Source organism: Elgaria multicarinata, chromosome 5 (assembly GCF_023053635.1).
Source record: "Elgaria multicarinata webbii isolate HBS135686 ecotype San Diego chromosome 5, rElgMul1.1.pri, whole genome shotgun sequence".
Taxonomy (NCBI): domain Eukaryota; kingdom Metazoa; phylum Chordata; class Lepidosauria; order Squamata; family Anguidae; genus Elgaria; species Elgaria multicarinata.
The window spans coordinates 47,790,076-47,817,541 of record NC_086175.1 but is presented as its reverse complement, the minus strand read 5'-3'; the positions used below and the strand labels follow the sequence as shown (position 1 = coordinate 47,817,541).

At 40.3% G+C, this 27,466-nt stretch overlaps 1 protein-coding gene across 1 annotated transcript in view; it reads left to right on the top strand.

The window, feature by feature from the left end:
- OCA2 (OCA2 melanosomal transmembrane protein) overlaps nt 1-27,096 on the top strand; it is a 175,383-nt gene extending 148,287 nt beyond the window's left edge. Inside the window, exons 23-24 of the mRNA XM_063127501.1 lie at nt 1,688-1,781; nt 26,937-27,096. Coding sequence (XP_062983571.1) covers nt 1,688-1,781; nt 26,937-27,021 — 179 coding nt within the window. The 3' untranslated portion in view covers nt 27,022-27,096. The remainder of the gene's footprint in view (nt 1-1,687; nt 1,782-26,936) is intronic.
- Nucleotides 27,097-27,466: the final 370 nt, after the last annotated feature.

Genomic DNA, 27,466 nt, shown 5'->3' with positions numbered 1-27,466 from the left:
TAATGTGTAGTTTGATGCTTAGAATTAAAGGAATTGGGGGATTTGTTTTGTATACCAGAACAGAATAGATCTTGTAGTCTTTTGACACAAAAACTCACCACTGGTTGCCCTGAAACTTCTTAATTCCAGTAGCATAATTTTTGGCATGGGGTGGGGAGACATTTAGTTGCTATTTGGGATCAGAAATCTTACTAAACTACTGCAAATCCCCTAGAGATCTACCAGGAATTTCTGATTTACCTTCTGCCCATCCCTAGTGTAAAGGATACATTAAAAATGCAATGGATGCATTTTACTGTTCTTGCATTTTGGGAGAAATAAAGAACCCATACATTTTCATTGTTCCCTCAATCAATAGCCAAACATGCTATTAGCAAAGATGTATTCCCCCTCCTATGCCTTCTCCTCTTGGTTTCATTTTATGTTACTGTTACCTTTTTTGTGTGCATGAAACATATAATCAGCAGGCTCCTCTGAAGACAGGTAGAAGATGTCATTTTGACAACACGGTGCTATATTTCTTCCTCTTTCCCCCCTCATTGAGAATAAGAGGACAAAGACAGGCCTGCCTTTGAAAACATTCAGCTATTTATAGGCAGTGAGGTTATTGTTCAGGTGCATGTGAAATGATTGATCTTCCCCTTCTTATTTTGCATCTACTCTGCAAGCTGATCTAATTGACTGGAAAAGTAAACAGATAAAGTAAAGGTGCAGAAAAAGGCAACCAAAATGACCGAGGGGCTGGAGCAACTCTTATACAGTGAAAGGTTACAGTGTCTGGGGTGGTTTAGCTAAGAAAAAATGGTCAGTAAAGGGAGACATAATAGAAGTGTGCAAAATTATGCACGGTGTGGGAAAAAATGGATAGGGCAATATTTTTCTCCCTCTTTCATAATTCTAGAACCAGTGGCCATCCCATGAATCTGATGGGAGATTCAGGACAGATACTTGGTGCATAGTTAAACTATGGGATTTGCCCCCACAAGATGTAGTGATGATCACCTACTTGGTTTGCTTTAAAAGGGGCTTAGACAAATTCATGGAGGATAAAGCCATTAATGGCTACTACTCATGATGGCTATATATTACCTCTGGTATTGCCTATGTAGTAGGGATGTATAAGAATATAGGCTTTGTTCAAAAAATGTGAGCATTTCCATTTTGAAGCCCCGAACGCAAGTGCGAACACGTCTGCCAAAAATATTCACATGTATTCACATTCACCTTGTTCCCGATTCCCAGTTCGATTTGTGCCAATTTCCTGATTTGTGCCAATTTCTCAGTAGACTGAATCAACCCCACTTTAGTCTATGGAAGAAATTTGCACAAATTTGGGGAGATTTGTGCCAATTTCAGAAGATTTGCGTAAATCTCCACTTCGATCACTGCTCGATTTGGGCAGGTCCTCTGTTTGCCCAAAGTGATCAGTGATTGCAAACCTGAAGAGGAATAATGTTCAAAGAATCCCAGTGATCTCAAGCATTGCTGTGGTACAAGACTGGGAGGGTGCTATTGCCCTGGTTTCCTCCTTGTGGGCTTCCCACAGGCAGTTGGTTGGCCACTATGTGAGCAGAATACTGGAATGGATAGCCCTTTGACCTGATCCAGTGTTGTGCTTCTTATGTTCTTGCTCAAGTAACAGCTGGAATTTGTTTTTTGTTTTATTGTGTGTGTTTTTTAATTGCAGGCAATGGGACATTGATCGGGGCATCTGCAAATGTTGTTTGTGCAGGTATTGCAGAGCAACATGGCTACGGCTTCACTTTCATGGAATTTTTCAGGTACATTTTAAAACGAATCTGTTTGATTGTGCTTCCGTCTAAGTGGATATTCATTTGCAATACATACCGAAATGAACCAAGGAGAAGGTTCATACAGTATTTAAAAATGAAAGAATACTGATGAGATTCAACTGCATGTCAGTGGCATAAATAAATTCTTTAGTGCTGGGATTGCGTTCAGCAACAGTTTTTAATTTATACTGTTAAAATTAAAGTGGAATGACTTGAGGCATGAGAAAAATTCAGATGTGTGTGGGCATATTGTTTGTGGTACAAATTTAAACCTCGTTCAAGGTGTCATCATAGGAATAACAGTTCTAGGATGACAAGTTCCAGAAAGGTGGCTGTGTTAGCCTGTTATAGCAAACACAAATGCTTATTAAAGAATTCTCAGCAATTTCATTAAAACAACATGTCCCAAAATTCTTTTAAGGAATGCCAAGATAGTTACCCCAATTCAACCTAGGCCAGATCTACACCAAGCAGGATATAGCACTATGAAAGTGGTATGAAAGTGGTACGAAAGCGGTATGAAAGCGGTACATGGTATGTGCCAATGTGCCTGAACAGTTGTCAGTGCACTTCAATACTGCTATAAAGCAGTAGTGTGGCTCCTGCCTTATATACCGCTTTCATACCGCTTTCATAGTGCTATCCTACTTGGTGTAAATCTGGCCCTAGTTTACATCAGCAGTGTAGATTTCCTCTAATAGACTTTATGTTAGAAACCAACACTGGGGTCCAAGAAGTTACTTAGGCTTACATGCTATGGCTCATTGGGATTTCTTATTCTTTTGAATGGCCGACTCTGCCATAGCACAAACTACAGTTAAAACTCTCCTCAGTATATCATGTGCCCTAGAAGAGCTGCTGTTGCTGTTAGAGAAAAACAAATCTAAAGCTCTCTTGGGCTCACTGAACTACTTCAGCTGTTCTGGGATCCTCACCAGAGATAAGAACTTTGTGGTCAGTGCCTGGTTAATAATACTTTCGGATTCCATTATCCTTTCCTTACAGGCTTTGATGAGCACAGAGAGGGTTGAATCCAATGTTAAGTCCCATTCATTTCAATGGATCCTGCCATTCAATATAAGTCCAATTCATTTGAATAGTTCTACCTTAGGTAGGCTTAACATTGGAAACAACCCAGAATTTCCTTACCTCTAATGCAGGGGTGCAGAACCTCTTTCAGCCCAAGGACTGAATGCTATTTGGAGAAGCTTTTGGGGGTTGCATTACAAGGGTGGGTGAGACTGAAGGCAAAATAAATAAATAAATATATACCAATATGTTTTAGCTTAGAGCTCTTACTACCAGTAACTACCTTAGGAGAGGTATTTCAACCTTTTAGGATGGGGGGGGGGGAAAGCTGCACAAAAGCCAGAAAACCACCAAATGACTGGTGGTCAAGAGGAAGGGATTGGATCCAGGGAAGGCTGTGGGGCCTTTTGGATTGGGATCCCCAGGGGCCTAGGCCTGAGGTTCTGCAACTACTTTAAAGGCTTTCCTGTTCTCTTCAGTGGACGGGTGGAACTATCCCTCTTAATTTGTGGGAATATAGAAACCCATCTGCTCAAAATCTCTATCTGCACATGGAACTCTGAACTGGATTAAGGGATTGTTTTAAGGAGTTTATGGGATTCATCAAAGAAATCCTTTGACAGACCCAAGCCAGATCTATACCAAGCAGGATGAAAGCGGTTTGAAAATGGTATATGGAATGTGTCATGGACTCCAAGAGTTGTCAGTACACTTCAATACACTTCATTATAGCTGTCAGTGCACTTCATTATAAAGCAGTAGTGTAGAAAATGCCCCAATAGTTTGAGTTAAAAGTCTTAATCTCTGGTAGGAACAATATAAATCACTTTATGGCAATAACTTTGTTTTATATGTAATACAAATCAAGAGGAACTTTGTTAACAATATCAACACCAACAGGAAATCTATACAATATCTACAGGATCCAGATTCCAGACTTAATCATAGTTGTAGCAGACCCATTGAAATCAACAGGATTTAGGTTAGTCATGACTAACTTGTCCATTGATTTCAGCTGGTCTGCTTTAAGTATGACTAATTCTGGATCGAATACTACATCTATAATATTTAGAACACATTGTACATCATGCAGACAGAAGGATGGGATGGTAAATTTGCCAGATCCTGACCGAAATTGTGTTTTTTACAAGGTAATCTGATCTCTCTTTTGGCATAACTATAAGTGTTTAGCACAGAATATCTGATTTAGTTTAATGAAACAATTCTTATGTTTATTCTTATTATCAGTTATCATACTGTGCCACATCCCAAGAAGCACAGTATCCAAAAATGTCAAGATAGTTTTAAAATTTATGGACGTCCAGGGATGTAGACAATTAGATGGAGTCCTGTGTTCATAGTTATATTTGCTTGGCAGTGTACAAAAGACAGCTTTTCTGAGGCTTGACAACAGTATGATAGATCCATCATTGCTCACAGTACATACTCCCTCCTCATCCCATTATGATCTCTAGTCAAGTAGATTTCACAGCATTTTGTAGTTTCAAAAGCCCATAAACCTGTTTAACTATGCAAGGCAGGAAAAAATGGGCATGTGTACACAACATTTATACAATTATGATGGCATTATCATACTACTTTGAGGTTTCTCAAATGGTCCTCTGCACTCAGCTGTAAATGTTCATTAGGTTGTACCCATCAACATCCATTCATTCAGACTCCTAAATCAGACCTGATACTCAAAACAAATTCCTGGATTCAGAATTCTTTACTTCTACATCTCAGGGTTCTAGTAATAGACAAAGTAGATCCTGCAAGCCTGACATTTGCCCAGCCCAGCACTAGAGCATATTCTCAGCCTTTTTGTTTAAATACTCTCCACCAGGGAAATTGCTATCTAATAACACTTTGACCCCATTTTGGATGAAGGCCATTGCCAGCAGTAGGCATTTTTCTCTCCTTTGTCAGAAATGTCACATTGGTTTTGCTTATTATGCTGGGGTTTGGGAATCAAGCCACTTATTCATCAGAATACAGCTTGCTATAATATAGGCCTCATCTATTCAGGGTCCAGTAAAAGTAGATGAAACTAGATCATTTGTGAAAGGAATGGCAGTTTATTGATAAAAAATGGGTGCAGAATAAAAGTACAAAGAAAGCTTACATAACCACTTCAGTCGATGAAGCTGGTATCTTCACAGCTGGTGTTTGCTGAGGGGCACAATCAACAGCAGATTAAACACATTGTTCTGAGGACCATACATCTCCCAGACTGGTGTGCACATTTCCCTCCTAGAGTGAGACCAAATTAGTTAGGCTTGAGCCCAGTCTTTTATCCCCTTTTCAGATATTTTAGATCATGCAGAAAGCATCACAGGAAGCTAATGAATGACCTTCCATATTCCTAATAGGTTCCAACACAGGGAGGGGAAGAAACCCTCTTCTCAGTGAGATAGAGAAGTAAAGCAAACAGAGGAAACAAGGCAGCTGCATAAGTGTTGACCTGAGGATCACACCCTTATCAGTGTCACACAGCTAGCAATTGTTAGCATGTGAATTGGTGCCTGACCAATCTCGCCGTGCAAGAAGTCTACGAAGTTGCCCAATATATGAGGGGACTATTCTAAAAAAACCAAGAAAACTGCCCTTTTATTCTATACTAAACAGGCCTGTATACATTTAAGGAATAGCATTTAGGACGCTCTGACAGTTAAACACTTAACTTGACTCCTCATCATTCTACTGTCATACTATACTGTATACTCCAATATGAAACTTTCTCTAAATTCTTTCTCTCGTTACTTATATATCACAAAAGAAACAAAACAATACCTGAGCAGCTGAAAAGTTTGGAATATATTGTACACCTTAAAGGACTGTTCTAAGTGAGGTGTTTGTTGTGTGCTCATCATTCCCTATCACAGTTGTTTTTGGGTTCTTTAGATCATGTTGTGACCCTCCAGTTTTGCTTCTGAGTCTAACCACCACTTTCAGCAAGCTCTTTTAGAACAAGGAAAATGAGCCATTTAATTGTGAAAGTGAAAGAAAGCGTGATTTTTCTCTTGTGTATTTGTGCTTTTATGCTCTATCATAGCACCATCTAGAGGTTGTGTCGCTGAAAAGCAGGGAAGGAAAAGTTCCTCATGCAGTGCTCAGATCTCAATTCTGTGACAAAACTGAAGTATATACAGCAGATTAACAGCTGATAAACAGACTCTTGTAGAAAATCTCAAAGACAAACTGTTTCTTGTGGCATGAACTATTCTTTCTTCATGAATTGTATAATGTGCCCACCCTTCTTTAACCTGGAAAATATCAGAGTTTAGACCAGTGTCATCATTGAGAATGGCTACAATGTTAATGTTTTCTTGCCTTGTCACAGCTTACAGCATTGCTAGTATTAGCCCTTTATTTTTAGGAGACAACTTAATTGATTAAGTTGCCTTGATTAATGTGTTCCTTTAAATACTGTAATGAATGCTTTTAGACTAGATTTGATGTAACATTTTCCTCCATGGGATTGATTTTAGATGGTTTCGACAGAGTTGTTTAAATGGAATCTATAGCACGAGGCTTGGTCATCTGGCTGCATTTCTCACAAAAGCCATGCTAGCTTCTGGTTGAAGATCCTTCCTGAAAAGGCTATGTGGACAATCAGTTCTGATTTAACCTTTCCCCATGTATGCCTCCATGGGGGTATTTCTATAAGCACACCCATGGACAAAATACATTATGTCAAAAGAGGCAGTTACCCTCCTATGATTCCTGGTTAGGAGTAAACATGTTTTTGTTAAATGCTGCATAGTCAAGCAGTAAAGGTCATGTGGATCATTATGGTGATGTGCTTTTTGTTTATAATCATAAACAAAAAAGACAAAACACAGTCTGTTGAAAGAGAAGCAGCATATTGGCTTTTAGCAGATCAGACTTCTCTTCAACAATCTTTTTGGTCCGAACTTCTGCTTGCATGTAACAGTCACATTTTTTAAAGAAGCAAATTGCATCAGCTTGAGAGCAGGTGACAATTAATAGGATTGCAGAGTAGGTGAGAAGAGAGAATGTAACACTTTCCTCCTGTGCTGCAGTCCAGAGAACAATCTCTCTTCTCAAACTGGTATTTGCTTTGGGGGAAACTGCCCATTGCTGCTAAAAGTGGATTTCCCACTGAAGTACATACATATTTATTGTCTCATGTATTTAAACCCTTCATTTTGCATTCAGTGAATTTCAAGAGGCAAAGATGTTAATGAGCGGGGTTTTAGTATGAATAAATACAGGATGTTGGCAATCTGGAATAACTCTTTTGCCGAACTTCTTACCACCTAATGAAAGGCTTTCAGTTGCTGCTTAAGCCATTAACGGGCACAGTTACTGTGACGCTAGGAAAAGAAAAAATGTAGAAATCTATGCTTAATGTTCACTGTTTTTAACTTTTGTAAACTGCCCAGAGAGCTTCGGCTCTGGGGCGGTATATAAATGTAAGAAATAAATAAATAAATAAATAAATGATATCATATCAAATCAAGTGTTCGAGACTTTGAACATAAAACAGTTGTGGGAATGCTTTGGTCTTAGAATGGAAGGTGCAAATATTTTCAGAAGATACTTTCATGTGAAATATAAATATAAATTAATGTTGTAAAAAAATGTAATGACCCAGCACAGGAAAGACAGACGGGGAAGCTCCCGGCATTGTTTTACTTTCAGGTACATTGCCCCCTTGCCCATTTCTTCCTGATTTTGTGGTTGGGGAGGGAGCCTCAAATGCTGTGGGAGAGTTACATGCAAGGATAGGATGCTTTTGGACCCCCTTTTTCACCTGGAAGGAACTAGAAACCACTTTGCCCCTCCTGAAGTAGCAGGAGAATCTATCACTTCAGGAGGGGAATCCAAAAAATCTTATGGTGTCTGGGATGCTCTCCCAAAAGCTATAGGATTGCTCTCCCCATTCGTTTATTTGGCTTTTATGTACATCTTTCATTTTAGTGCTTATCTAGATAAACTTCTTCTCTCTCCATCCTGTATTGTGTCATTACTGCACTTTCTGTGGTAGGAGAACACATTAATCAGGAGTACTACATCCATAAATGTAAACAACAACAACACATTTTCCTGAGAGCAAGCTACATTGAAATCAATGGAACTTACTTCTGAGTAGATATTTATAGATGGTGCTGTTAACCTTCTAGCTTGCTCTCTTGAAAAGACGTTACCCTACCCTAAGTCTTCCAAATTTAGTATTGAATCAATGTGTTGCAGTATCTTAAAATGCAGTTGTATCTGAACTTATTGTGGGGATGAAATATACTGTAATGACAGAGTTAGAGAGATAGATGGCATCAAAATGGCTTCTTTTTATATCTGGGGTTGAGGAAAAACCCTGTGCATTATTGCTTCTGAGAAGCAATAAAACACCTTACCCATCAAAGTATTTTTTTTCAAGTGTGACGCATATCTCTCACACAAACAAGAGAGAGAAGACTATATGAAATATATTTATTTATTTATTAGAGATTTTATATCCTACCTTTCTACTTCAAAGCTGCTAACATCATTTTTTAAACACAAAAACAAAAACACCCCTTAGTATGCAGGTGAAAATGCTACAATTTCTTCAATAAAGAAAACTAAAAGTTATAACAAAGCGAAAAAGAGCCAGCAAAAGGTATTCAGCCAAGACTGAGGCCAAAGGCAGAGCCTGGCAAAATAATAAACAAAGTTTTTTGGTGTTGGCAGAATGCTATCAGAGAGTGGTCAACCCAGATTTTCTGAGGTAGGGAGTTCCAGAGAGTGGATGCCATAATTGAGAAAGCCCTCTCAAGCATTCCTGCCAACTGCATCTTAGTTGGTGGTGGGGTGGGTGGCAAGGTATCCTGTATTACAGAGGCCAGTCCTCTGTTTTGGTGAGCTGGAAGAGGAAAGGCCTCTATCTGAGGGTGTCCTCTATTTGAAGCAGTGTCCAGTCAAAGAACCATCAGGAGGGAGATCAACAGGGGCCTTGACAGCAGACTGAGCAGGCACATAGATCACCAGGAGGGAATCTACACGTCGTTGTGAGGGCGCTTACATGCGCCCCCAGTGTGCCCCCACAACAACTGTGTAGACCGAGAAAGAAGAGATGGAGGAAGAGGCGGAGGAGGCGGTGGCTGGGGAACTGGCCGCGTCCTTGCCGCCGCCGCCTCCCCGCCGGCCTCCTGCTGCCGGGCTAAGAGCCACCCGGGTCTCCACTATGGTGAGATATATTGTATTTTTAATTAAATTCTAGTAATTATTTCTAAATGTGCATATGCAAATATTCTTCAAAGTAGTAGCCTCTTTTGTCTTATTTTGTGTGTTTGTGTGTGATGCATTTCCTTGTGTGTGTGTTTTTTTTTTGACAATGTGCAAGTCTTCACCATAGGGTTGGAGCATACAAGAGAGACTCTCTTAATGACCTTGTGTACAGCAAGAATCACTCAGGAGGAGGCGGTCCCTTAGGTATCCTGGTGCCAAGCTGTTAAGGGCTTTAAACACCCAGCGCCTTGAATCACACCTGCCACAAGGCAACTGATAAAGAAGAGGAGTCACATGGTTCAAGAAACTGCCCTGGTCTTTAGTCTAGCTGTAGCATTCTGAACATTTTTCAAATGTTCAACTCTATCTTCTGCAGGAATGAGTGCAGTTGGGCAAGGGCATTCCTGGCAACAGCTTTTGACACCTGAAAATCATGAAGCAAGAAGTACTTTCAAATGCTGATCTGCTTTTTCAAGGCAGTGCTACCCCGTTCAAAACAGGCTGAACCCCTAATATTTCACCAGTGGCCTTCCTAACCAAGAGCACTTCTGTCTTTTCTGGATCGAGGGGTTGTTGGAACTGACATGATATAATTCATTAAAAATAGTTTCAGTTAGTTCAAAAGCATGCCAATCCAGTCCATGGCTAGTGAAAATATTTCTTGGGTAGCAAGAGTTAGCTGAAATAACTTAGATATGAAGGTTGTGCTATAAAATATTTAAACATAATTAGCAAGTACATATTGGTTTTTTTTTAATCCAGTGGTAGCCTCTCCACTGACCAAATTCATTTGTCAGCAGAACATGGAGTGGGCGATTTTTGGCAATTCCCCCTCTCCCTTGCAGCCTGTTGTGTATCCCCCAAATCTGCTCTTGGGGTTCCCCCCAACCATCTGGAACAGGCTTGGGTGGTTGCAATGAAGTGAGGAATTGCTGACAACTGCTTCTTCTCAGTTCTGCTGCTGGATGTCTTCCATCAGTGGAGTGGCTGGCATTGGACACAAGCCATTGCTTGAAATACATAAGTTAAAATGGATGCTGCTTTAAATCTTATTTAATGGGTACCATCACAATAATATTATGTATCTCAGCCCATAGAATCATAGAGTTGGAAGGGGCTTCAAAAATCATCTAACTCATCCTCTTGCTGGCACAAGATATCTGCTACTAAAGCATCCCTGATAGTGGCTATGCAGCCTCTGCTTAAAAGCCTCACCACCTTCTGAGGCTGTCTGCTCCATTGAACAGCTTGTAACAGCAGGAAGTACATTCTCAGGTTTAATCTAAATTCTTTTCATTTTAATTTGGAATTATTGGTTTGGGTACCATTGTCTGGAGTAAAAGGAAACAATATTTGCCCCATGAAGCCCTTCGTAGATTTGAAGATGGCTCTCATATGACTCAAGTATCTTTTCTCCAGGCTAAACATACCATACTCCAGCCATCTTTCCTCATAGGCCCAGGCGCCTCAACATCTTTGTCAACTTCATCTGGAAATGTTTCAGTTTGTCAATGTCCTTAAACTCTGATGCCCAGAATGGGGCACTATATTTCACAAGAAATGTGACCAAAGCAGAATAGAACAGTACCATTCCTTTTTGTGATTGGGATACTAAACTTATGTTGTTGCAGCAACCTAGAATTGTACTCGCCTTTTAAGCTGCCGCAGCACACTGCTGATTCATGTTTAGCTTGTCATCTACTAAAAACCCTACATCCTTTTTTCACAAATGCTGCTGTCAAGCCACAGGTCACCCATCCTTTAATAGTATGCCATGTTTGTGGAATTTGATGGTTAAACATATATTCCCCAATTGGGGTCCTTATAAGTTTGAGAAATGAGTACTTTTGCATGTGTACTACTGTTCTGCATACATGCAAGACTTTGCAGAGCTGAGTTCTTGGGTGTCTAATTTTTTTTCTTAAACACTAACGATTCTACTGCAGAGCTGCACCTGGTTGAAAAATAGTTGAAGGCTTTTGTGTGTGACAGAAATCAATTTCTTCTGAATACAAATAAAAGCTTTTTATGGGAAATATTTTTGCTGTAAATATGCCAATATTTGTCTGAAGCAACGTTTCACACATAAGCCTGTACAAAGGCGAATAACGTTGTTTACACTCACCCAACAGTGTGTATGTATTGTACGTATTGCAAATCTGTCACAAATCTGATTAATCACATGGCCATGTAATACTGGAACGTGTCGGAAACCCTTTCAGTGCCTGGGAATAATGCTACAGACAGAGTTTTTGCTAAAAGGCCCTCCTGCTGTGAATTGTAAGCCTTTTCTTTTAGCCATGCCAATTCCAAAGTTTGGAATAGATGTTTCCAGAGAGAATACTAGGAGCATAAATTGAAATCAAAGGCAAAAGTATCTTTTATGAAATAGACCAAGAAAATGAAAGATCCATTTCTGTGACAAGCTGGCTGCCTGCTTTTGTAACACAGGATGAATTTACCTAAGATCACTATTGGGGGGCTCACAACAGAAGATAAATGGTCAAAGGTGAATTTCAGCATAATAATCACCTACTAACAGAGGAAAATCAGAAAGAACTTGTTACACAAAGAAGGCTAAAAGCAAAGAAAAACATTTTCATAATGATGTTGTCATGTACCAAACGTGTCACCAAAACATGAGGCCAGTCCTTCAGCAGTCAGTAAAATATGGTTAAAAAACCCTACTTTTGCAGCTCAAATGTATTTTGCAGGTTTCATCACTCAGGTTTTTTTAAGCTCTTTAAGTTGCAGGTGGAGAAGGAAGCATGGAACAAAGACACGGACAGTGTTCGGGGTCTGTAATATGAATGTTTCTTCTAAGGTATTTTAATACCAAAACACATCCCTGCATCAGAAGCCATCAGTGCCCCACCAAAATAACAAATGTGTTAAATAGTATATAAAGCCATTATTTTAAAATGTTCTTCTCTTGAACAAACTAGCCCTAATGTGTTCTAGAGCTCATTGAAGAGATTGTGAAAAAAATGCTCATGTACTTGAAAATGGGGGGAAAGTGTCAGTTCAGATAATATGGTTTTTCCTCAACCTGTCTCTTTAATGTCTGTGTGTAGGAAGTGCAAGTTCTGAAATTTTGTTTTGCTCAGTTGATACTGGAGTGTCAAATTATCTAATATATCTTTAGCAAGGTAGGTAAGAAAAGCAAGAGGTCTTATTTCTGAATTCGTTGACGGTGCTAATTTATCTTGTTTAGGAGGCTGGCTTTGAAAGAAAGTGCACTCTAGAGGATCTAATCGAGTGATTAATGTTTCTGCAAATCAAATGTGCTTTGCTTACTTTAACTTGCCATCTTGTATCTTAATATATATTGTTTTCTGCTGGTAGAGTTTGACATCCAGGGCACTCAGGGGCTTGGGGAAAACCAGAGTCGTAACGCTTTCCTGCTTCTGTCCAACAGTTTCTATCACAGTTTCCTTTTCACACTCTGGGGCTTTGGAGATGCAGGAAACCCCACAGACCTTAATATGAGATTATGACCCTCAGTCAGGATGCTAACCCAAGAGAGCTGCCACATGGGTGTGAAATACCTTTAAGTGTTGTTTCCTGAGGGAACAAAGTTTCCCCTCTCTTCCGCAAAATACCAGAGGTAAGAAAAAAGCCCCTCTAAGCATTTACAGAGTGCTTTTCATTTGTGAAGCAAACTGGCATCCCTTTCTCCAAAACTGGCCTTCAGAATGTTTGAAGAAATGAATGTAAGTGGGTTTGGAAGCAAACTGAAAAGCCCTCCTCTCTTCCCCAATCATTTCCAGAACCAAAAAGCTTATGTTTCCCTCTCCTCCAAATCACTCCTTGAGCTATAAAGCTGTAGTGAACTATAAAGAGGTTGGGGGGGGGCAGCGGCGGGGGGGGGGGAGTTGCTTTAGTTTTAATTGGGTTATTTGATTATTTGACCTAGATTGAGATTCTGGGAAGTTCTGTTGTGCAAGAACTTGTGTCTGTTCTGGATATTTTAAATGTTTCAAATATTCCAGGTCTGCAACTAGAACCACAGCAGAAACCAAAAAAACCAAACCCAGTGCTATTTTGTAGGACTGTGCATGGACCCCCCCCCCGATCCACTCCGCACCTGATCCGCAAATTCCAGATAGGGTTGCTCCACCCCACGTTGATCCGCCTATGGTCCGCTCCGCTCCGCTGCGGAGTTCCGGATCAGAATTGGAGCTCCACAGTGGCAGCGGCAGCAGTGGCGGCAGGTAAGGCCCCCTCCCTCCTCCCCCCCTTACCTGCATCCATCGTGGTCTGGTGGTGGCTTCAACTGAGCCTGAGGACTCAAACCGGAAGACCCGGTGTCAGCCATGGCCTGGTCTTCCGGTTTGAGTCCTCGGGCTCAGCTGAAGCTGCTGCCAGAACGCGACAGACTTAGATAAGACCCTTCCCCCCTGCCCCTTACCTGGCTCTACCAATGTTGCCGCATAGACTGTGGTGGCAGCACCGGTGCCAGGTAAGGCCCTCCCTTACCTCCTCCCCCTTACCTGCGTCCGTCGTGTTCTGGCAGCAGCTTCACCTGAGGCCGAGGCTCAAAGTGGAAGGGCAGGCTGCGGTTGCAGTCTGGTCTTCTGGTTTGAGTCCTCGGGCTCAGGTGAAGCTGCTGCCGGAATGTGACAGACTCATGTAAGACCTTTCCCCCTGCCCCCTTACCTGGCCAGGTAAGCCCCCACTTACCTTTTTTCCGGAGCTCCGGATCGAGGTGAAGGATCTGCTTGGTCTCGATCCTCTTCACCTCGATCCGCAGCCCCCCCAACCCGCTTCGTTTCCACCTTTGTCAGAGGCAAATCAGGCCGCCTCGCTATTGCTTCTATGCTCCAAAGCGAAGTGGAGCACAGCCCTACTATTTTGCTTTTCATTTCCCACTTTTTATTGCGGGTACTTCTTCATCATCATCCACTGGAAGTTTGCAAACCATGTCTCTGTGTTGGTTTAGTAGAATGACAAAATGCAGGAGGTGATGTGACAACTGGAAGAGGATAAATTCTTTCCTGCCAGAGGAAGCAGAGCTTGGTTAGGAGGAAATTGGCTGGGCTGCTTATAATTCAACACACGATTCTCCTGGGCAGTTCTCCAGGAATTGTCGTCTAGGTCAGCAATATTGTAGTGTCAGCATTAAAATTCCTTTGTTTGTTGCTGGTTCCTGCCAAGCCTTTTCTTTAGGAAGAGATTTGTACAAAGTGCGTAGGGGGTGGCCTACATGGTTGTATTCAGTTTTATAATCCGTTTGACTGTAGGCCTTTGCATCTGCCCTAATTTTATCAGACCAGTTGATCAAAAAGCCCACTATTCTCTACCAAAAAGTCTACCCTAGGCTTTCACAGTATGTGTTTAATTCTTGTGAATTTTTTTTGCTTGCATGCCATTAACATAAATACTTCTTTAATGTATTTTTCTGACATTTCAGGAATAACTTGGGAATTTTCAGTGAGTGAAGTGAAGATCACTATGATACACTTTCTAATATCCAAAAAAATTATGGATTTTGTTCTTCTGGCTTTCAGATCTATGCTAAATTGCTGGCATGGACTGTAGGGTTAAATTCTAAACTTGTTAGCTGCAATTTTTTATTCTTGGACAATACTTTTAATTTGTTATATTAAATTAATTTGTTATATAGGGCAGGAAGAAACTTACAGGAGTGGTTGGAACAGTCCTCTTGGAAACAAATTTTGTACTTATGTCAGTATCTTATGTTTTTTCCCTTGGGCTACAAGAAAGCAAAAATGGAAGAGAAAAAAGAGATGTATAAAATGTGTGTGTGTGTGTTTTTAAAAATAGCATATATATGAGTGCATTTTCCAGACACCTTTGTATTTTTGCACGAACATATGAGTACAATTCAAGAAAGTAAAATAAAAAGAAAAAAGTTCAACAGTCCATGGAATCTGCATGATGCAGAAGATGCTGGTCTGTTGCTGAACCCACAGCCGATCTGTTGCTGAATTAACAGAAATCCAGAGTTATTTGAATGTTTCAGATTTTTCTGATATACCTGGTTTTCATGCATCTACTTGTTTAGGTGTGATTTTGCTTAGTTTGTTGGTATGCAGTGTATCCATGTTTAGCTCAAAATCTCTGTCAGGATCTGGAAAGTGTGGATATCAGCAGGAGTCCATATAGCAAGTGGGATGGTAGTTGGAGATGCTTGAAGGATCAGAGCTTTGTGGTGAACTGACCTGATAATCACCTCCTGGACTAATGTGCAGATCAGAACATAATTATCCTTCAGATTTTGCCTTTCTCCAAATGTTGTGATGCCCTTTCCAGCTCTAAAAGTAGACCAGAAATAGTCTGATCCATCCATCCTTCGGGGGTAAAGGCTTTGGTGGTTACCTTTAGCATGACAACAGGGATGCCTGTTTTCTTCTATGAAAGGTTGGAAGCTATGAGAGAAGTTGCTCCTTCAACTTTTAGCATGGGTTAAGCTAAAAGTTTTTAGACTTTGATGTATGTTTCATCAAAGTTTAAGTTTCACAAAAACTAGCATGCTTGAAATTTACTGGGTCAGTCCTGTTTTTGAAACTTGTCATATAGGCCTTAGCTAGACCTGAGGTTTATCCCGGGATCGTCCCGGGGCCATCCCTGTTCATGTAAATGACACACAGGATATTCCGGGAGCAGGCAGGGACGACCCCGGAACGATCCCGGGATAAACCTTAGGTCTAGCTAAGGCCCTAGTCTCTACTAGGCCGTGAAGAGTCTCTTGCTCTAAACTGCATCACTTTCTAGAAAGTGATAAACACTAGTCAATTCAGAATGTCCCAACTATGCTCTGTAGAAGAAAGAGAATTGCTTCAGTGTGTGTTCCTCCCTCCCCAGCTTCCACACAAAAACTCTGATCTGGCAACTCCACCTTGGATCTAAATGCTGCAACTGCTCTGTGGGGTTAATTCAATTTAGAAATAAAAACCACAGAAGTTTAAAATAAATTAAATATAAAATCAATATCTCAGTACAGTCACTTCTATGCTGACTTCTTGATGTTAAATTTAATTCAGTTCTTCCCCGTTCTCTTCCCAAAGTTTTAGATTTTGTAATACCAAACGCTTCTGTTTGGGTGCACACAATATAAGGGGTCGATATGGGCTTCACAGGTGGGCTGAGAACAGAGGGACTGTGCATAACAGACCACTTTTGAAATGTCACATAAGTCACTTTGACTCATTTGAAATACTCTGATGTTACACGGTCAGTCGTGCTGGTTCTGTCTCTCTTTCTGGCTTCAGAGTTAACACATTACTGGCATGATTTAGGCCAATCATATAGTATACCTTGTGTAGGGCAAACAAAATACACTTTCAGTGTTTTTAGGGTTTTCTTCACAAACAGGGAGGCGTCCTTGGCAGTGTCAAGTGATAATTTTTGAGAGAGCTTCGGCTATTGGGCGGTATAAAATGTAATACATTAATAAATTTCTAGGATCTGTAGTTCCTTGGAAAACTAACAACAGAAGAGTGTCAGGGTGCATCTGCAGTGTCTTGAGAGTCTTCATTCTATTGGCAAATATTTGCTGCTGGGCTGAGAAAAAAACTTCCATCTCTCCAGGTAAGGTTTCATTTCTCTTGCAAGCCACCCTTGAATGTAGGGTGTCTAGATGTCATACTTTACAGAGGACAGCCCTCTATTTGAAGCTGTCTTCTCTTTGGAATCTTGAAGTTGCTCATTTACACTTAGCACCTGGACAGCAAACTGTGCAGGGACACTTCCCTACTCTGGTGAGATGTATTGTATTTCTATTTAAATTATAGTTATTATTTCTATATTTGCATCTGTACATATAAATTCGCATATGTGAATGTTATGCAGATTGGTGCCCTCTTTTGTTCTCTTGATCGGTGATGTTTTTCCTCTTTTTTGGTGATGCATAAGCAGCTACCCTACTTGAGCTACATCACCTCAAGTTGTGTTCGTCTCCTGAATCATTTAGAATAGGGGACAGCAACATGGTGCCTGCAGATACCAATGTGTCCCTTGAGTGCCTTTTTTCTTGGTAGAAAGGCAGGGCACCAATCAAATCAATCAATCAATAAACAAATGTTAGTAAATAGATGCAGAATTGCAGCCTGATGTTGGGGAAAATGGGTCTTATTTACTTAGCAGCTTGCATTAGCAAGCTGGTTGGATCAGGTTAGTCTTCACTTTCTTCTGCTGTGGTTCTATTCTCTGTCCTTTAACTCTCAATTTCCATGGACTAGCAAGCTGTTACAAAGTAAGAATAATAAATCCCAAAGCTGTTGCTGTTTTGGAAATGGGCCCTTTTTATGCTTAGGTGGAGCTGTGGAGTATGTACCAGCCCCTTCAGAGCCAACAATTTCAACCTGAAATTTTGTCCTTAGAAAATCATATTGTAGCTGCATCATTTACTGCTGATAAAAAAGGATTTTGTTTCATTCAAATGAAATCTTAACATTCTTTTCTTGCCATGTTCACCCAGATGCAGCATTTTGTTAATCTGCAAAGTATGAGAGAGAGAGAGAGAGAGAGAGAGAGAGAGAGAGAGCACTTGCATAATAACATCCTGTTCAATTCAATGATTCTTTTTGTAGTTCAAATTTAGAAACTTCTTCCACTGATGAAACTTCAAGCATACATATAATAGCTGCAATGTGTCAGAATTATAATTACCTAATCACACCAATCTAGGAATGAGTGTGTCTAAGAAGTAGTTATTAGGAAAGCATTTTTAAAACAACAACAACACCCATGCCTAATAAACAAGGGAAATGTTGGAAGCTCGTACATCTTCAGGAGATCAAGAGATGACACTTAATTTGCTGGGATGGTGGTGGTGGAGACATAAAAAGTTGAAAAAGGAGAAAATGGCTTGAGGAAAGCTTGAAAATGAATTGTAACATATCAGCTTGTAAAATGTAATGGTAAAATCACTGGCATCATACGAAATGTATTTTCTTTGAATCATACTTGTCAGAATGTTTCCGATTTTGGCATATCTTAAAGAAATACTTTTAATGATATTTGACAGATTTAGTCCTAAAATTTAGTAGAATCCATATGTTAAAAACCTTTCTGGTTATATTTTCTTTAGAAATATCTGAACAGATGATTTCAGCCAATAACCAAAATCTACATAATAAGCCAGCGCAAATAAATGCTGGCCTAAAGCTTCATTGTTATTTTTTTTAAATATGATTTGTAGTATAGTGAGTAATCAGACTTTGAAACAACAACAACAACAACTATACCATCTGTCTGAAAGGTGGAAATATTCCAAACACTATTGTCCTTAGTTGAATGAGCTAAAATCAAGAGCTAAACACATTAGAAGCCCCAAAACAAGCTCAGCTGGAATAAATGACTCATTAAGAAATACCACATGGCATTTAACTGATAATTTATGGGCATAATTCTATGTAGTAAAAGTATGAAAGCGGTATATTCCCTTATCAAATGGCAGACTTTACATTTTCATCAAACAGTCAAATAGAACCTTATAGAGAAACAGTTTAGTTATGGCAAAACCCTTTCTGGACTAAATTTCACCCCTTCTGTGCCACTTAAGTGACCGTTTATGGCTGTAGTAATTGATCACAACCCTAGGGAGATACAGAAGCACCCTCCCCATGCATTCAAGGAATGCATGAGGAGGGTTGTGGGACAGTGTAGGCTAGCCCTACCTCCCACTGCTCCTATAATCAGTCCCACTGCCTGAGTATTGCACTCATGTGTAAAGGGACTCTAGACGCATAGAGATCCTCCAGGGAAGAGGGAATCATTGGGCTAGGGTTCCCCCATAGCACTGATAATCTTCATCTGTGTATATTAGTATGAATGGGGTGCCCCTTCTCATAAGTGCAGTTGGTGTGTAGTTGGTACTGATGCTGGGCATGACAGGGCTGTGGTTAGCCCTCATGGTCCAACAACCCCTTCATGCAATGGAGGTGTCATCTGTTCCTCCTACTATCATTTTCAGTTTGGTGAGTTAATTTAGCATTTTTAGAGGGGCAGGAATTCCTTGTCCTTATTCATGTTGAAATGGAAAGAATCAAACCTCTTACGGGGGTTCATATGAACCTCTTCATATGTCGAAATAATGTATGTGGGGGTATGTGGGGTTGCACTGGCTAGTTCCATCCATCGCTGCTGATCTTTGTGTTAGTTACAGCCCCTGGTGCCTATGGCCTTTGCTAGACCTACCTGAAAATTCAGGGGAAAGGAGGGGAGACCTTGCATTGTGATTAACGTGAGATCTCACCCTCGTTTTCATGTAAGGCACGACGAGAGGCGTTGTGCCTGCCATTTTTTATTTTTTAAAGGGGATGGAGCACACAAATGGTCATGTGCAAAGGTACGTTTTTTTTAAAAAAAGTTAAACTACTTTCCCCACTTGCCCACCCTACCCCTGATGTTATCTGCCTCTGTGTCGCTATTATATAACCTATTGTTGCAGATGGGTAGCTGTTTTAGATTAGAGGACTGTCTAAAAGCTCTATATCAGTACTGTTACTATTATAATTTATTACAGTAACAACAGTAATTCTGTACCCAATATCAAATTTGTTGATTCTTCTGTATTCCATGAGAATTGTAACATTCACATAGGCCTTTGTTTACAAGGGAAAAGATCCAATGGTGTCTGGCTGATAGAGCAATATAAATAGCACTAGTGGCTAGACACTGTTGGATTTTTACCATAGATATATTTAGATACCACCAGAACATCCACAGATATAAGAGGCTCTGCTTTTCAGAAAGTCAAATACAGAATGATGGAAACAGACAAAGAGGAGGTGGAACTAGTGATCCCAACTGTTGTTTCAGTTGATCAATTCAATATGTTTATGAATATATATGAAGCATTGTTGTAAACTTCTTGAATAATGTATGGCTCCTAAAGAACGACAGCTGGGAAAGCCAGACCTCACTAAAACAGTCCTTGACCTGTTCTGATAGGTCAGCATATGGCATATAAAACTGCCACTAGGTACCGACAACACAACCAATTGCTTAAGTATTGAATATCTGTCTTGATATTTTTTGATACTATAAATTTCCAGGCTTCCGGCATCTCATTTTTGAGCCATAACTTGTTCTGGCAGTATTTTCCTCTTGTTTGCTTCTTCTTTTCTCTTTTTTCAGAAGAGGGAAAACATAGTCTTATAAATGTACTCAGCTGAATGAAGTGTTGGAGACAAGTAGATATAGAGCAATTTAAGTTTTAGAGGACTCTGTAGATTTGAGCAATATTGAAACTCAGGAAAAGCTGCTTATGGCAGATAGCTGCTGCCTCCTAGTAAAATTGCTCAAAGAATCCCTAAAGCTAGAGAATAAGTCCGTGGGTGTGATGGAAAATATAAACAATGAATGCCATGATGATATACTGTGAATGGGCTAGTCCTCTACCCACCAACCCATAGCTTCCAGGCAAGTTATGACATACATAAAATATAATCTGAAGAATTCTGCAATGTTTCAGACTGTTTCCAGGAGACTGGTTGGCCTTTAAAGAGTGATAGATGTAACATGAGTCCCTTACTCAAAATGCCTTCTATCTCCTTTTAAATAATTGTGTTTATGTTAATAAAAAAAATATTCAGAGCAAATGAACCTGATTAAAATTGGAGTGCCCTGGGTTCAAATCCTCACCTGGCCCTGAGGCTCACTAGGTGACCCTGGGCCATTTGCCACTTCCTAGCCTAACCTATCTCATAGTGTTGTTGCGATGATAAAAGGACCACATATGCCATCTTTTCTTGAAGGAAATGTGGAATATATATGTAAAAAAAAATCATAAATATTGATTAGTTTTTCTAGAATTACAGCGGTTCAGAAAAACATATTGAGACTAGAATGGTGATTATAAAAGCAACTTTTGCTTATTTTGAAAGCATTTGGTACAATAACCTCCTTCACATAAAATTACTAAGTGCTGTTTCATGTTTCTTTAGACTGTAAGTACTTTAAAACATAAACATACACCTCTGTTATGGCAGTTTTTTAAAAAAACAACAAGAACAACAACTAGGGTTGTGCATTTTCAGGAACCTATGTAAATTGTGCATCCCCCGACCCATGAGCTAACGGCAGCCTTAAAGGGTAAAGAAGCATTTGTGCCTTTACTGTTGCATCAGTGGGCTACTATTGACACTGGGAGGGGGGGGGATGAGCAATTCATGGAGGCTTTTCATGCTTTAGTCAATGGGGGAAGAGTGCATATTTCCCCCCATTTGAAATACAAACTTTTTCTGTTTGAACAAACTGAAAAAAATAGGTCACAAATGAAAACAGGAGTGAGCTGAGCTGAGCTTTCAAGTGAAGTTTGGAGAATTTTGGAGAGCTGAGCAACCCTGGTTCTTCCATCCCTAGTATCAGACCAGTTGGCTTTGGAAGATGGAATGGGTGAATGGAGGTGCCATCTTTGCCTCAGGCAGAAAAATGTATTGGGCTTGCCCTGCCTACTTGGAAGAAATCAGACTCCTAAAAACCAACGTCAGTTCCCCAGAGACTGGGAGCCCGTCTACACTTGTCTAGATGAAACGTAACAAGTTGGCAGAGATGACGTCAGCAGTCACGTGATGCTGTTGTTGTTACGTTTCTTCTGACTTTTAAAACCGTTCCACTTTCTGTTAAAATTGTTTTAAAACTAACAATGTGCCCCAACCTTTTGTTGTATTCAATGCCGTCTTTCAAAGTCATGTCTCGTGACCATGGTCTTTGCTTCCTGATTAGGACAAGTGAGGGCTTTTCTAGGGGAGGGAGAGCTGGCACAACGCGACGAGGGGGAGGGGGAGGGGGAGGGAGGGCGGTGAAAGAGGGGACAGAGGCTTAATTTTTTTAAAAAAACTGCTTATCTTTCGGGGCGCACGTGGCCCCTTTAAGACGCTGCCGGGCTTCCCTCGTCCCTACGCATCGCCCCGCCTCCCTGCCGGCTTATCCCGGCAGGTCTAGCTCAGAGTCACCGGAAGAAGGAGGTTTACTTCAGAGCCGGTATGAGCATAATGAAGAACGTTCTAAAGAAGAGTGTGCCGGGGTAAAACGATAGAAGAAAAGGTATTTCAGTTGACTGGGCTCAAGTTGCATTTTGTAACGTAGCAAGGGAGGACGCAACAATGCACTTAAACAACGGTGTAATGAATAGTGTAGATCCTGCCAGAGAGGGAGGGCCCATCTACACCAAGCAGGATATTCCACTGTGAAAGCGGTATATAAATGGCAGGAGCCACACGACTGCTTTATAGTGGTACTGAAGTGCACTGACAACTATTGGGGCCCACTGTCATATACCATATACCACTTTCATAGTGGAATATCCTGCTTGATGTGGATGAGCCCAGAGAAAGCAGCACTGCACTGCAACAGCACACAGCTCTCTGTTTTCTGACACTGAAGACATAACTACACAACGTTAAATATGTCGCCTGCAATGTCATGTATTTTAAAACATAATAATAATAATAATAATAATAATAATAATAATAATAATAATAATAGTAGAGATCTTGTATTCTGTATGTTCTGTTTTGTTGCCTCTTTTTTAAATTTTAAAACAAAATTTCCGTGGAAAAAATAATAAGTGCATGGGAGGGATCCATTCTGAATCAGGATAGGAATCCCACATTGCAGTTAACAGTATGAGGAGGAAAGTCATCGTTATCAGACTCGTGGTGGGAAAGGGAGGGTTAAATCTCTCTTCCCTGCTTCTCAGATAATGTATGATACAATTAATTTAGATGACCAAATTTAGATGCTGTGCTCTCAAATTCCTACTCTGCGCACATGTCTGAATCATTGTTTTCTATGCTTCATTTTTAACTTCATAGATATCAGCTGGATTTATTCATTTTGTAAGGAGACAGCAGATTTTAATTTCACAGCAAGGTCATTGCTTTCACCAGCTGCAGTTGCCATTTCATCATCAATTTTTGGGGGGATGTGTGTCATAGGGAACTATATCTTTTGCCCAACTTTTGAATAGCTTTTGAATAATCATTATGAATTCATTTGAAGTCTTGTCATGCTTGTGCTTAATTTTTTGAACTGCTAGTCCTAAGATTTGGTGAATGAATATTTTAAACTGAATCTACAATCAAACATAAAATAGCACTATAAAATATTACAAAACAGTTACCAAACCTTTTCCTAACATAACAATACATTATTCCAATTAATCCTCTAAAGACTTATAAAAAATAAACATCTGTCTTTTAAGGCAACACACACAACGTTCAATGCATTATTGCACTCAATGTGCATCTTTTTTAAAATATCTGCTATGGGATTTCCAAGTATGAATGGGACTATGGTGGGGAAAAGGTGGGATGCTATTACTACTACTAATATAATAGATCTGCCAATTTCAGTCTTGAGTTTGCAGTTTAAAAATACAAATAAATATGGAAATATGTACTATGTGGTACACATTTTTCCTAATATGTGCATTTCCCTCTGAGTACTTTAGATTGATGAAATACTGTAATGTATACATGTTTCAGAAATACATGGAGCTTGTATGCGATTTCCCAAAATACGCATGTTTTTCAGGGCTGGATGTTGGGGACAAGGTCCAGGCCCCATAGCCCAAAAGACCAACAAATGACGACCGACAAGTTGCAAGTGCAGAAGCAAACTCCATTTTATCTCTATAGTCATGATAGTGATATAATTTAAGTGAGTTAAAATGCAAAACTGCACATGCTCAGATAATGTGTTTTTTTAAAGCAGAATTGCAAACAGTTTTGTTCTAGTAGATATAACATCCCAGAAATATGGAAGCAGTGTTAAACCATGGGTGGGGACGATGATGACAAATATTGATTGTGTGCTTCACAACTGAAGTAATATACATCACCATCTCATGCTCCCTCTTAAGATAATTAAGTCTAGGGTTTAAAATCACCTAGTTGCACCTCTGATGTTTTGACTGCACATTTCCCCTGAGATGAGCTGCAGCGGAAAGCTTGAAAAATGTGGATTTCAGAACTCAGCTCTTCCTTGACTTGCTGAAAGACTCAGGATAAGAAGTGTGAATTGGCTAGATCTGTAAAAAATAAAAAACCTTGACGAAGCAAATTTCTCACCATCTCTGTTCGATAGGGACAATGGTTTAAGAGCCACGGTGCCTGGTAGCATGCCATGGAGAACTCTGTCATGGGAAAACACCATGATACATGTGGGGAATGACAGTGGATATGCACTCCCTTAGGCAGAAAATGTGCTTTTGAGGTTCTCAGGTCAATGAAGTGCACTGGTTCTCACGGGAGGCCTCCATTGCTTGTGCTTTCTTTAGAAGGTCAGTAAAACGTTTAGTACATATTTTGTTTGAAAAAACTGCAGGAAGTAAATCTAGCTGGATTTTCCAAATGTGAAGAACAAAACCTTGCTTTTAATTTGTCTCTCTTGAGATCTATCCCCACACCCTGCTGGCACCACCTCCTCTGATGCGAGGGTTTGTGCTGACAGCAGCTGCATGGAAAAATCTTGGAACGGGCTCAAGAGACAGAAAACCAGAAGCGATTCTTGTAATTTTAGCAATCAGAACAAAATGGGATTATAGGTTTTATCAAGTGATTTCAATTCCTTGGTAACTACCATGTATGGTAACTAGTAGGCAAGGACGTAGGCATTCTTATTCAAATGTAAGCTATTTGGAATCCATAGCAATTTTGATGTTACGTTAATGATCACAAGTAGCTTTAGCCACCTGCACTATGTGGCACAACAGGTGTTCAAAATTGGCGCATGGTATGGACACATCTAAAAATTCGGAACCAGTTTCTCTGAAGGAAGGAAGGGATGGGTGGATTGTTTTAGGTGTATATATTTGTGCAGGTTCATATTTTGTACTACAGTTTAATAGGTGTAATAGATAAGTAAATTAATAAAGTATAAACCAGGAGAGAGAGAGAGAGAGAGATGAAAGGTGTTTAAATGGGAAATAAAACCCACATTGATAGCATTTAAATCATGGAAAAAAAAGATTTGCAGTGATCTGACTTCTTGTTAGAATCTTTTAGGTTCAGGTAGATAATGAGGAGAGGAAGAGCCTGTAGTGCCAGGAAAAATACAGGCAGAAGAGATTGCAATGAACAAATGGATGGCTTTGAGAACAGGGATGAAAGAATGGAATAATTATCCCCTTGGTGGCTGACATTTAAAATGGTTAAGATTTAACCTTGGGATTGGCAATGCACTATCCATGGCTGCCACTGCAGCCCTATAGACCTCCTTTGGCACTTACCAAGGCTTCGTGGGAGCTTTTGTGTGGGTTTTTTAAAATTTTATTTTTACTGTGCATCGCTGGAAAGCAGCAGACCTTCCCACCTCCCACCTTTCCCTTGCCCAGTAAGCCTCTGCTGCTTTCTAGCAAGCCAACTTGTTAAATGTGAAAGGAAAGTGTATGTGTGTGTGTGTGTGTGTGTGTGTGTGTGTGTGTGTGTGTGTGTATGTGGTGGGGAGGGTGCTGTTGGTGGACAGAGGAGGCCTCCCCAGAGAGTTGGGGGGGGGAAGCAGGGGGTGCTAGGGAGGTTAGAGGAAAGTCAGCAATATTTTTTGGGGGGGAGGCAGCAGAGGGGGTGGGGAAAACCACTAGAGGGGCTGGGAAGAGCAGCAGAGGAGTAACATTGTAGGCAGGGCAGGAAGGGTATGAGTTTATGTGATGGGTGAATAGGTTGCATGGTTGTGTGTCCATGAATGGATATCCTCCATAATTTTTAGGTGAGATGACACACATTAAAAGTTATCTGAACAATTCTGCACTGTTTCAGACTGTCTCTCCAGGAGACTGATCGGACTTTTAAGGATGATAGATGTTACATGGAGTCCCATCCTTTCACACAATCTCAGTACTGGGCTTTGTGCCCATATTGTATGTTAAGGGGCCTGTAGCTCAATGTATGGGTCCAACTTACATACCTGTGCTGTTTCTAGTCGAACGATCTCCAGAAGAGTTCTCTTCTGACTCCTTGGAGAGTTGCTGTGAGTAAGAGGAAGCAATAGTGGGCCAGCTGTACGTAGAAGCAGCTGAGGACCCACAGATGTTTTATCTTTGCTCTGGGGAATCTAGTCCTACACTGGGCAGAATGAGGCAGCCACCCCAGGGAGCTGATTTTGAAAGGGCAAAAAGGGCAACCTATTTAATTTATTATTGTATTCTCATGGCTATGGGCACTTGTGGGAATTTCTGCATGAGGTGCCAAAATAACTTGACAGGCCTTGCGTAATATCTGTCTTGACTCGATGTAGGCATGGGGATGAGGGGCACCATTTGCTGCTATGCCTCAGGCAGCAAAATGTCTTGGATTGGCCCTGCTGGGAGCCTCAAATATCTGTGGGGTTTGATACAAGGATGTATATACAGGTCTGAGGTTCCAACCTGAACCAGCATAAATTCCAACAGCAGCCTAGAGCTCCCAGCCTGCATAATGTCCTACAATTCCCCAGCCAGCCATTCATAGGATTGTGCCTTAAAAAAACATGCATAGACAGTATGAAGTGTGATAAAATCCTGCAAACCTTGACAAAGTGAATATTTGTACATGTTCTGTAAGTCCTCATTTCTACAGAGCTTTCATCTGTAACTTGGTTTATTGCAGTGCTATAGACAATACAGATAAGTATTGTGTAAAGACATGAGAGGCACAAGAACCTATGGATGCATGAAATAGACACGGTCCTACATTCCAAACAGTGAGATACATAACCAGTATTTTTCCTTGTAGTTGTATTTGGGAAGAGGAAATATGTTCATAAAAGTTCTACTTTCCTGTGATCAAATCCTATTTTTTTTTACCCTCTCCCCAGATTCTTTAATGAAGTTATTTTTAGTGTGAAGGAGTTTGAGCCTTAACACTTCAATGAAAACCATAGAAATGGTGTGTCCTCACTTATATCTTCCTTCTTTTTTTATCGTTTCAGATTGGGTTTCCCTATGATGATCATGAGCTGTATTATTGGAATGTGCTACCTCCTCGTTACTCATGTCGTTTTGGGTTGGACCTAAGATGTGTGTATTAATTACAGATATAGATATATACTGAAGACCAAAAGATACTTTCCATTTTTTCCAGCCTCTGTTGCATTTTAAAAGGCTGTATGAAAACAAAATGTAATTTGGGGGAAACAATCCTTCACATCGTCACTCCAATGCAGCTTTCTGTTATGAATATGAGAACTCGTCTGATGCCTGTGTGCTATTCGTCCACATGGAGATGATGTCTTTATTCATTTCAGCCCAAGAAAGCCAATTTCTGCTTACATTACCTTGTGTGTGGATTGCCTACCCCAATTGAAATAAACAAGGACCACTGTAAATGCAAGAGACCACAACTGGCAGCTGGGATGCATGTTCCAAAGAATCATATAGTACAAATTTTGATGGGTTGTACCATTTCATACAACAGGGCCAGATCTACAACTTGTGTCAAATCAGTACAACCCCACCATGG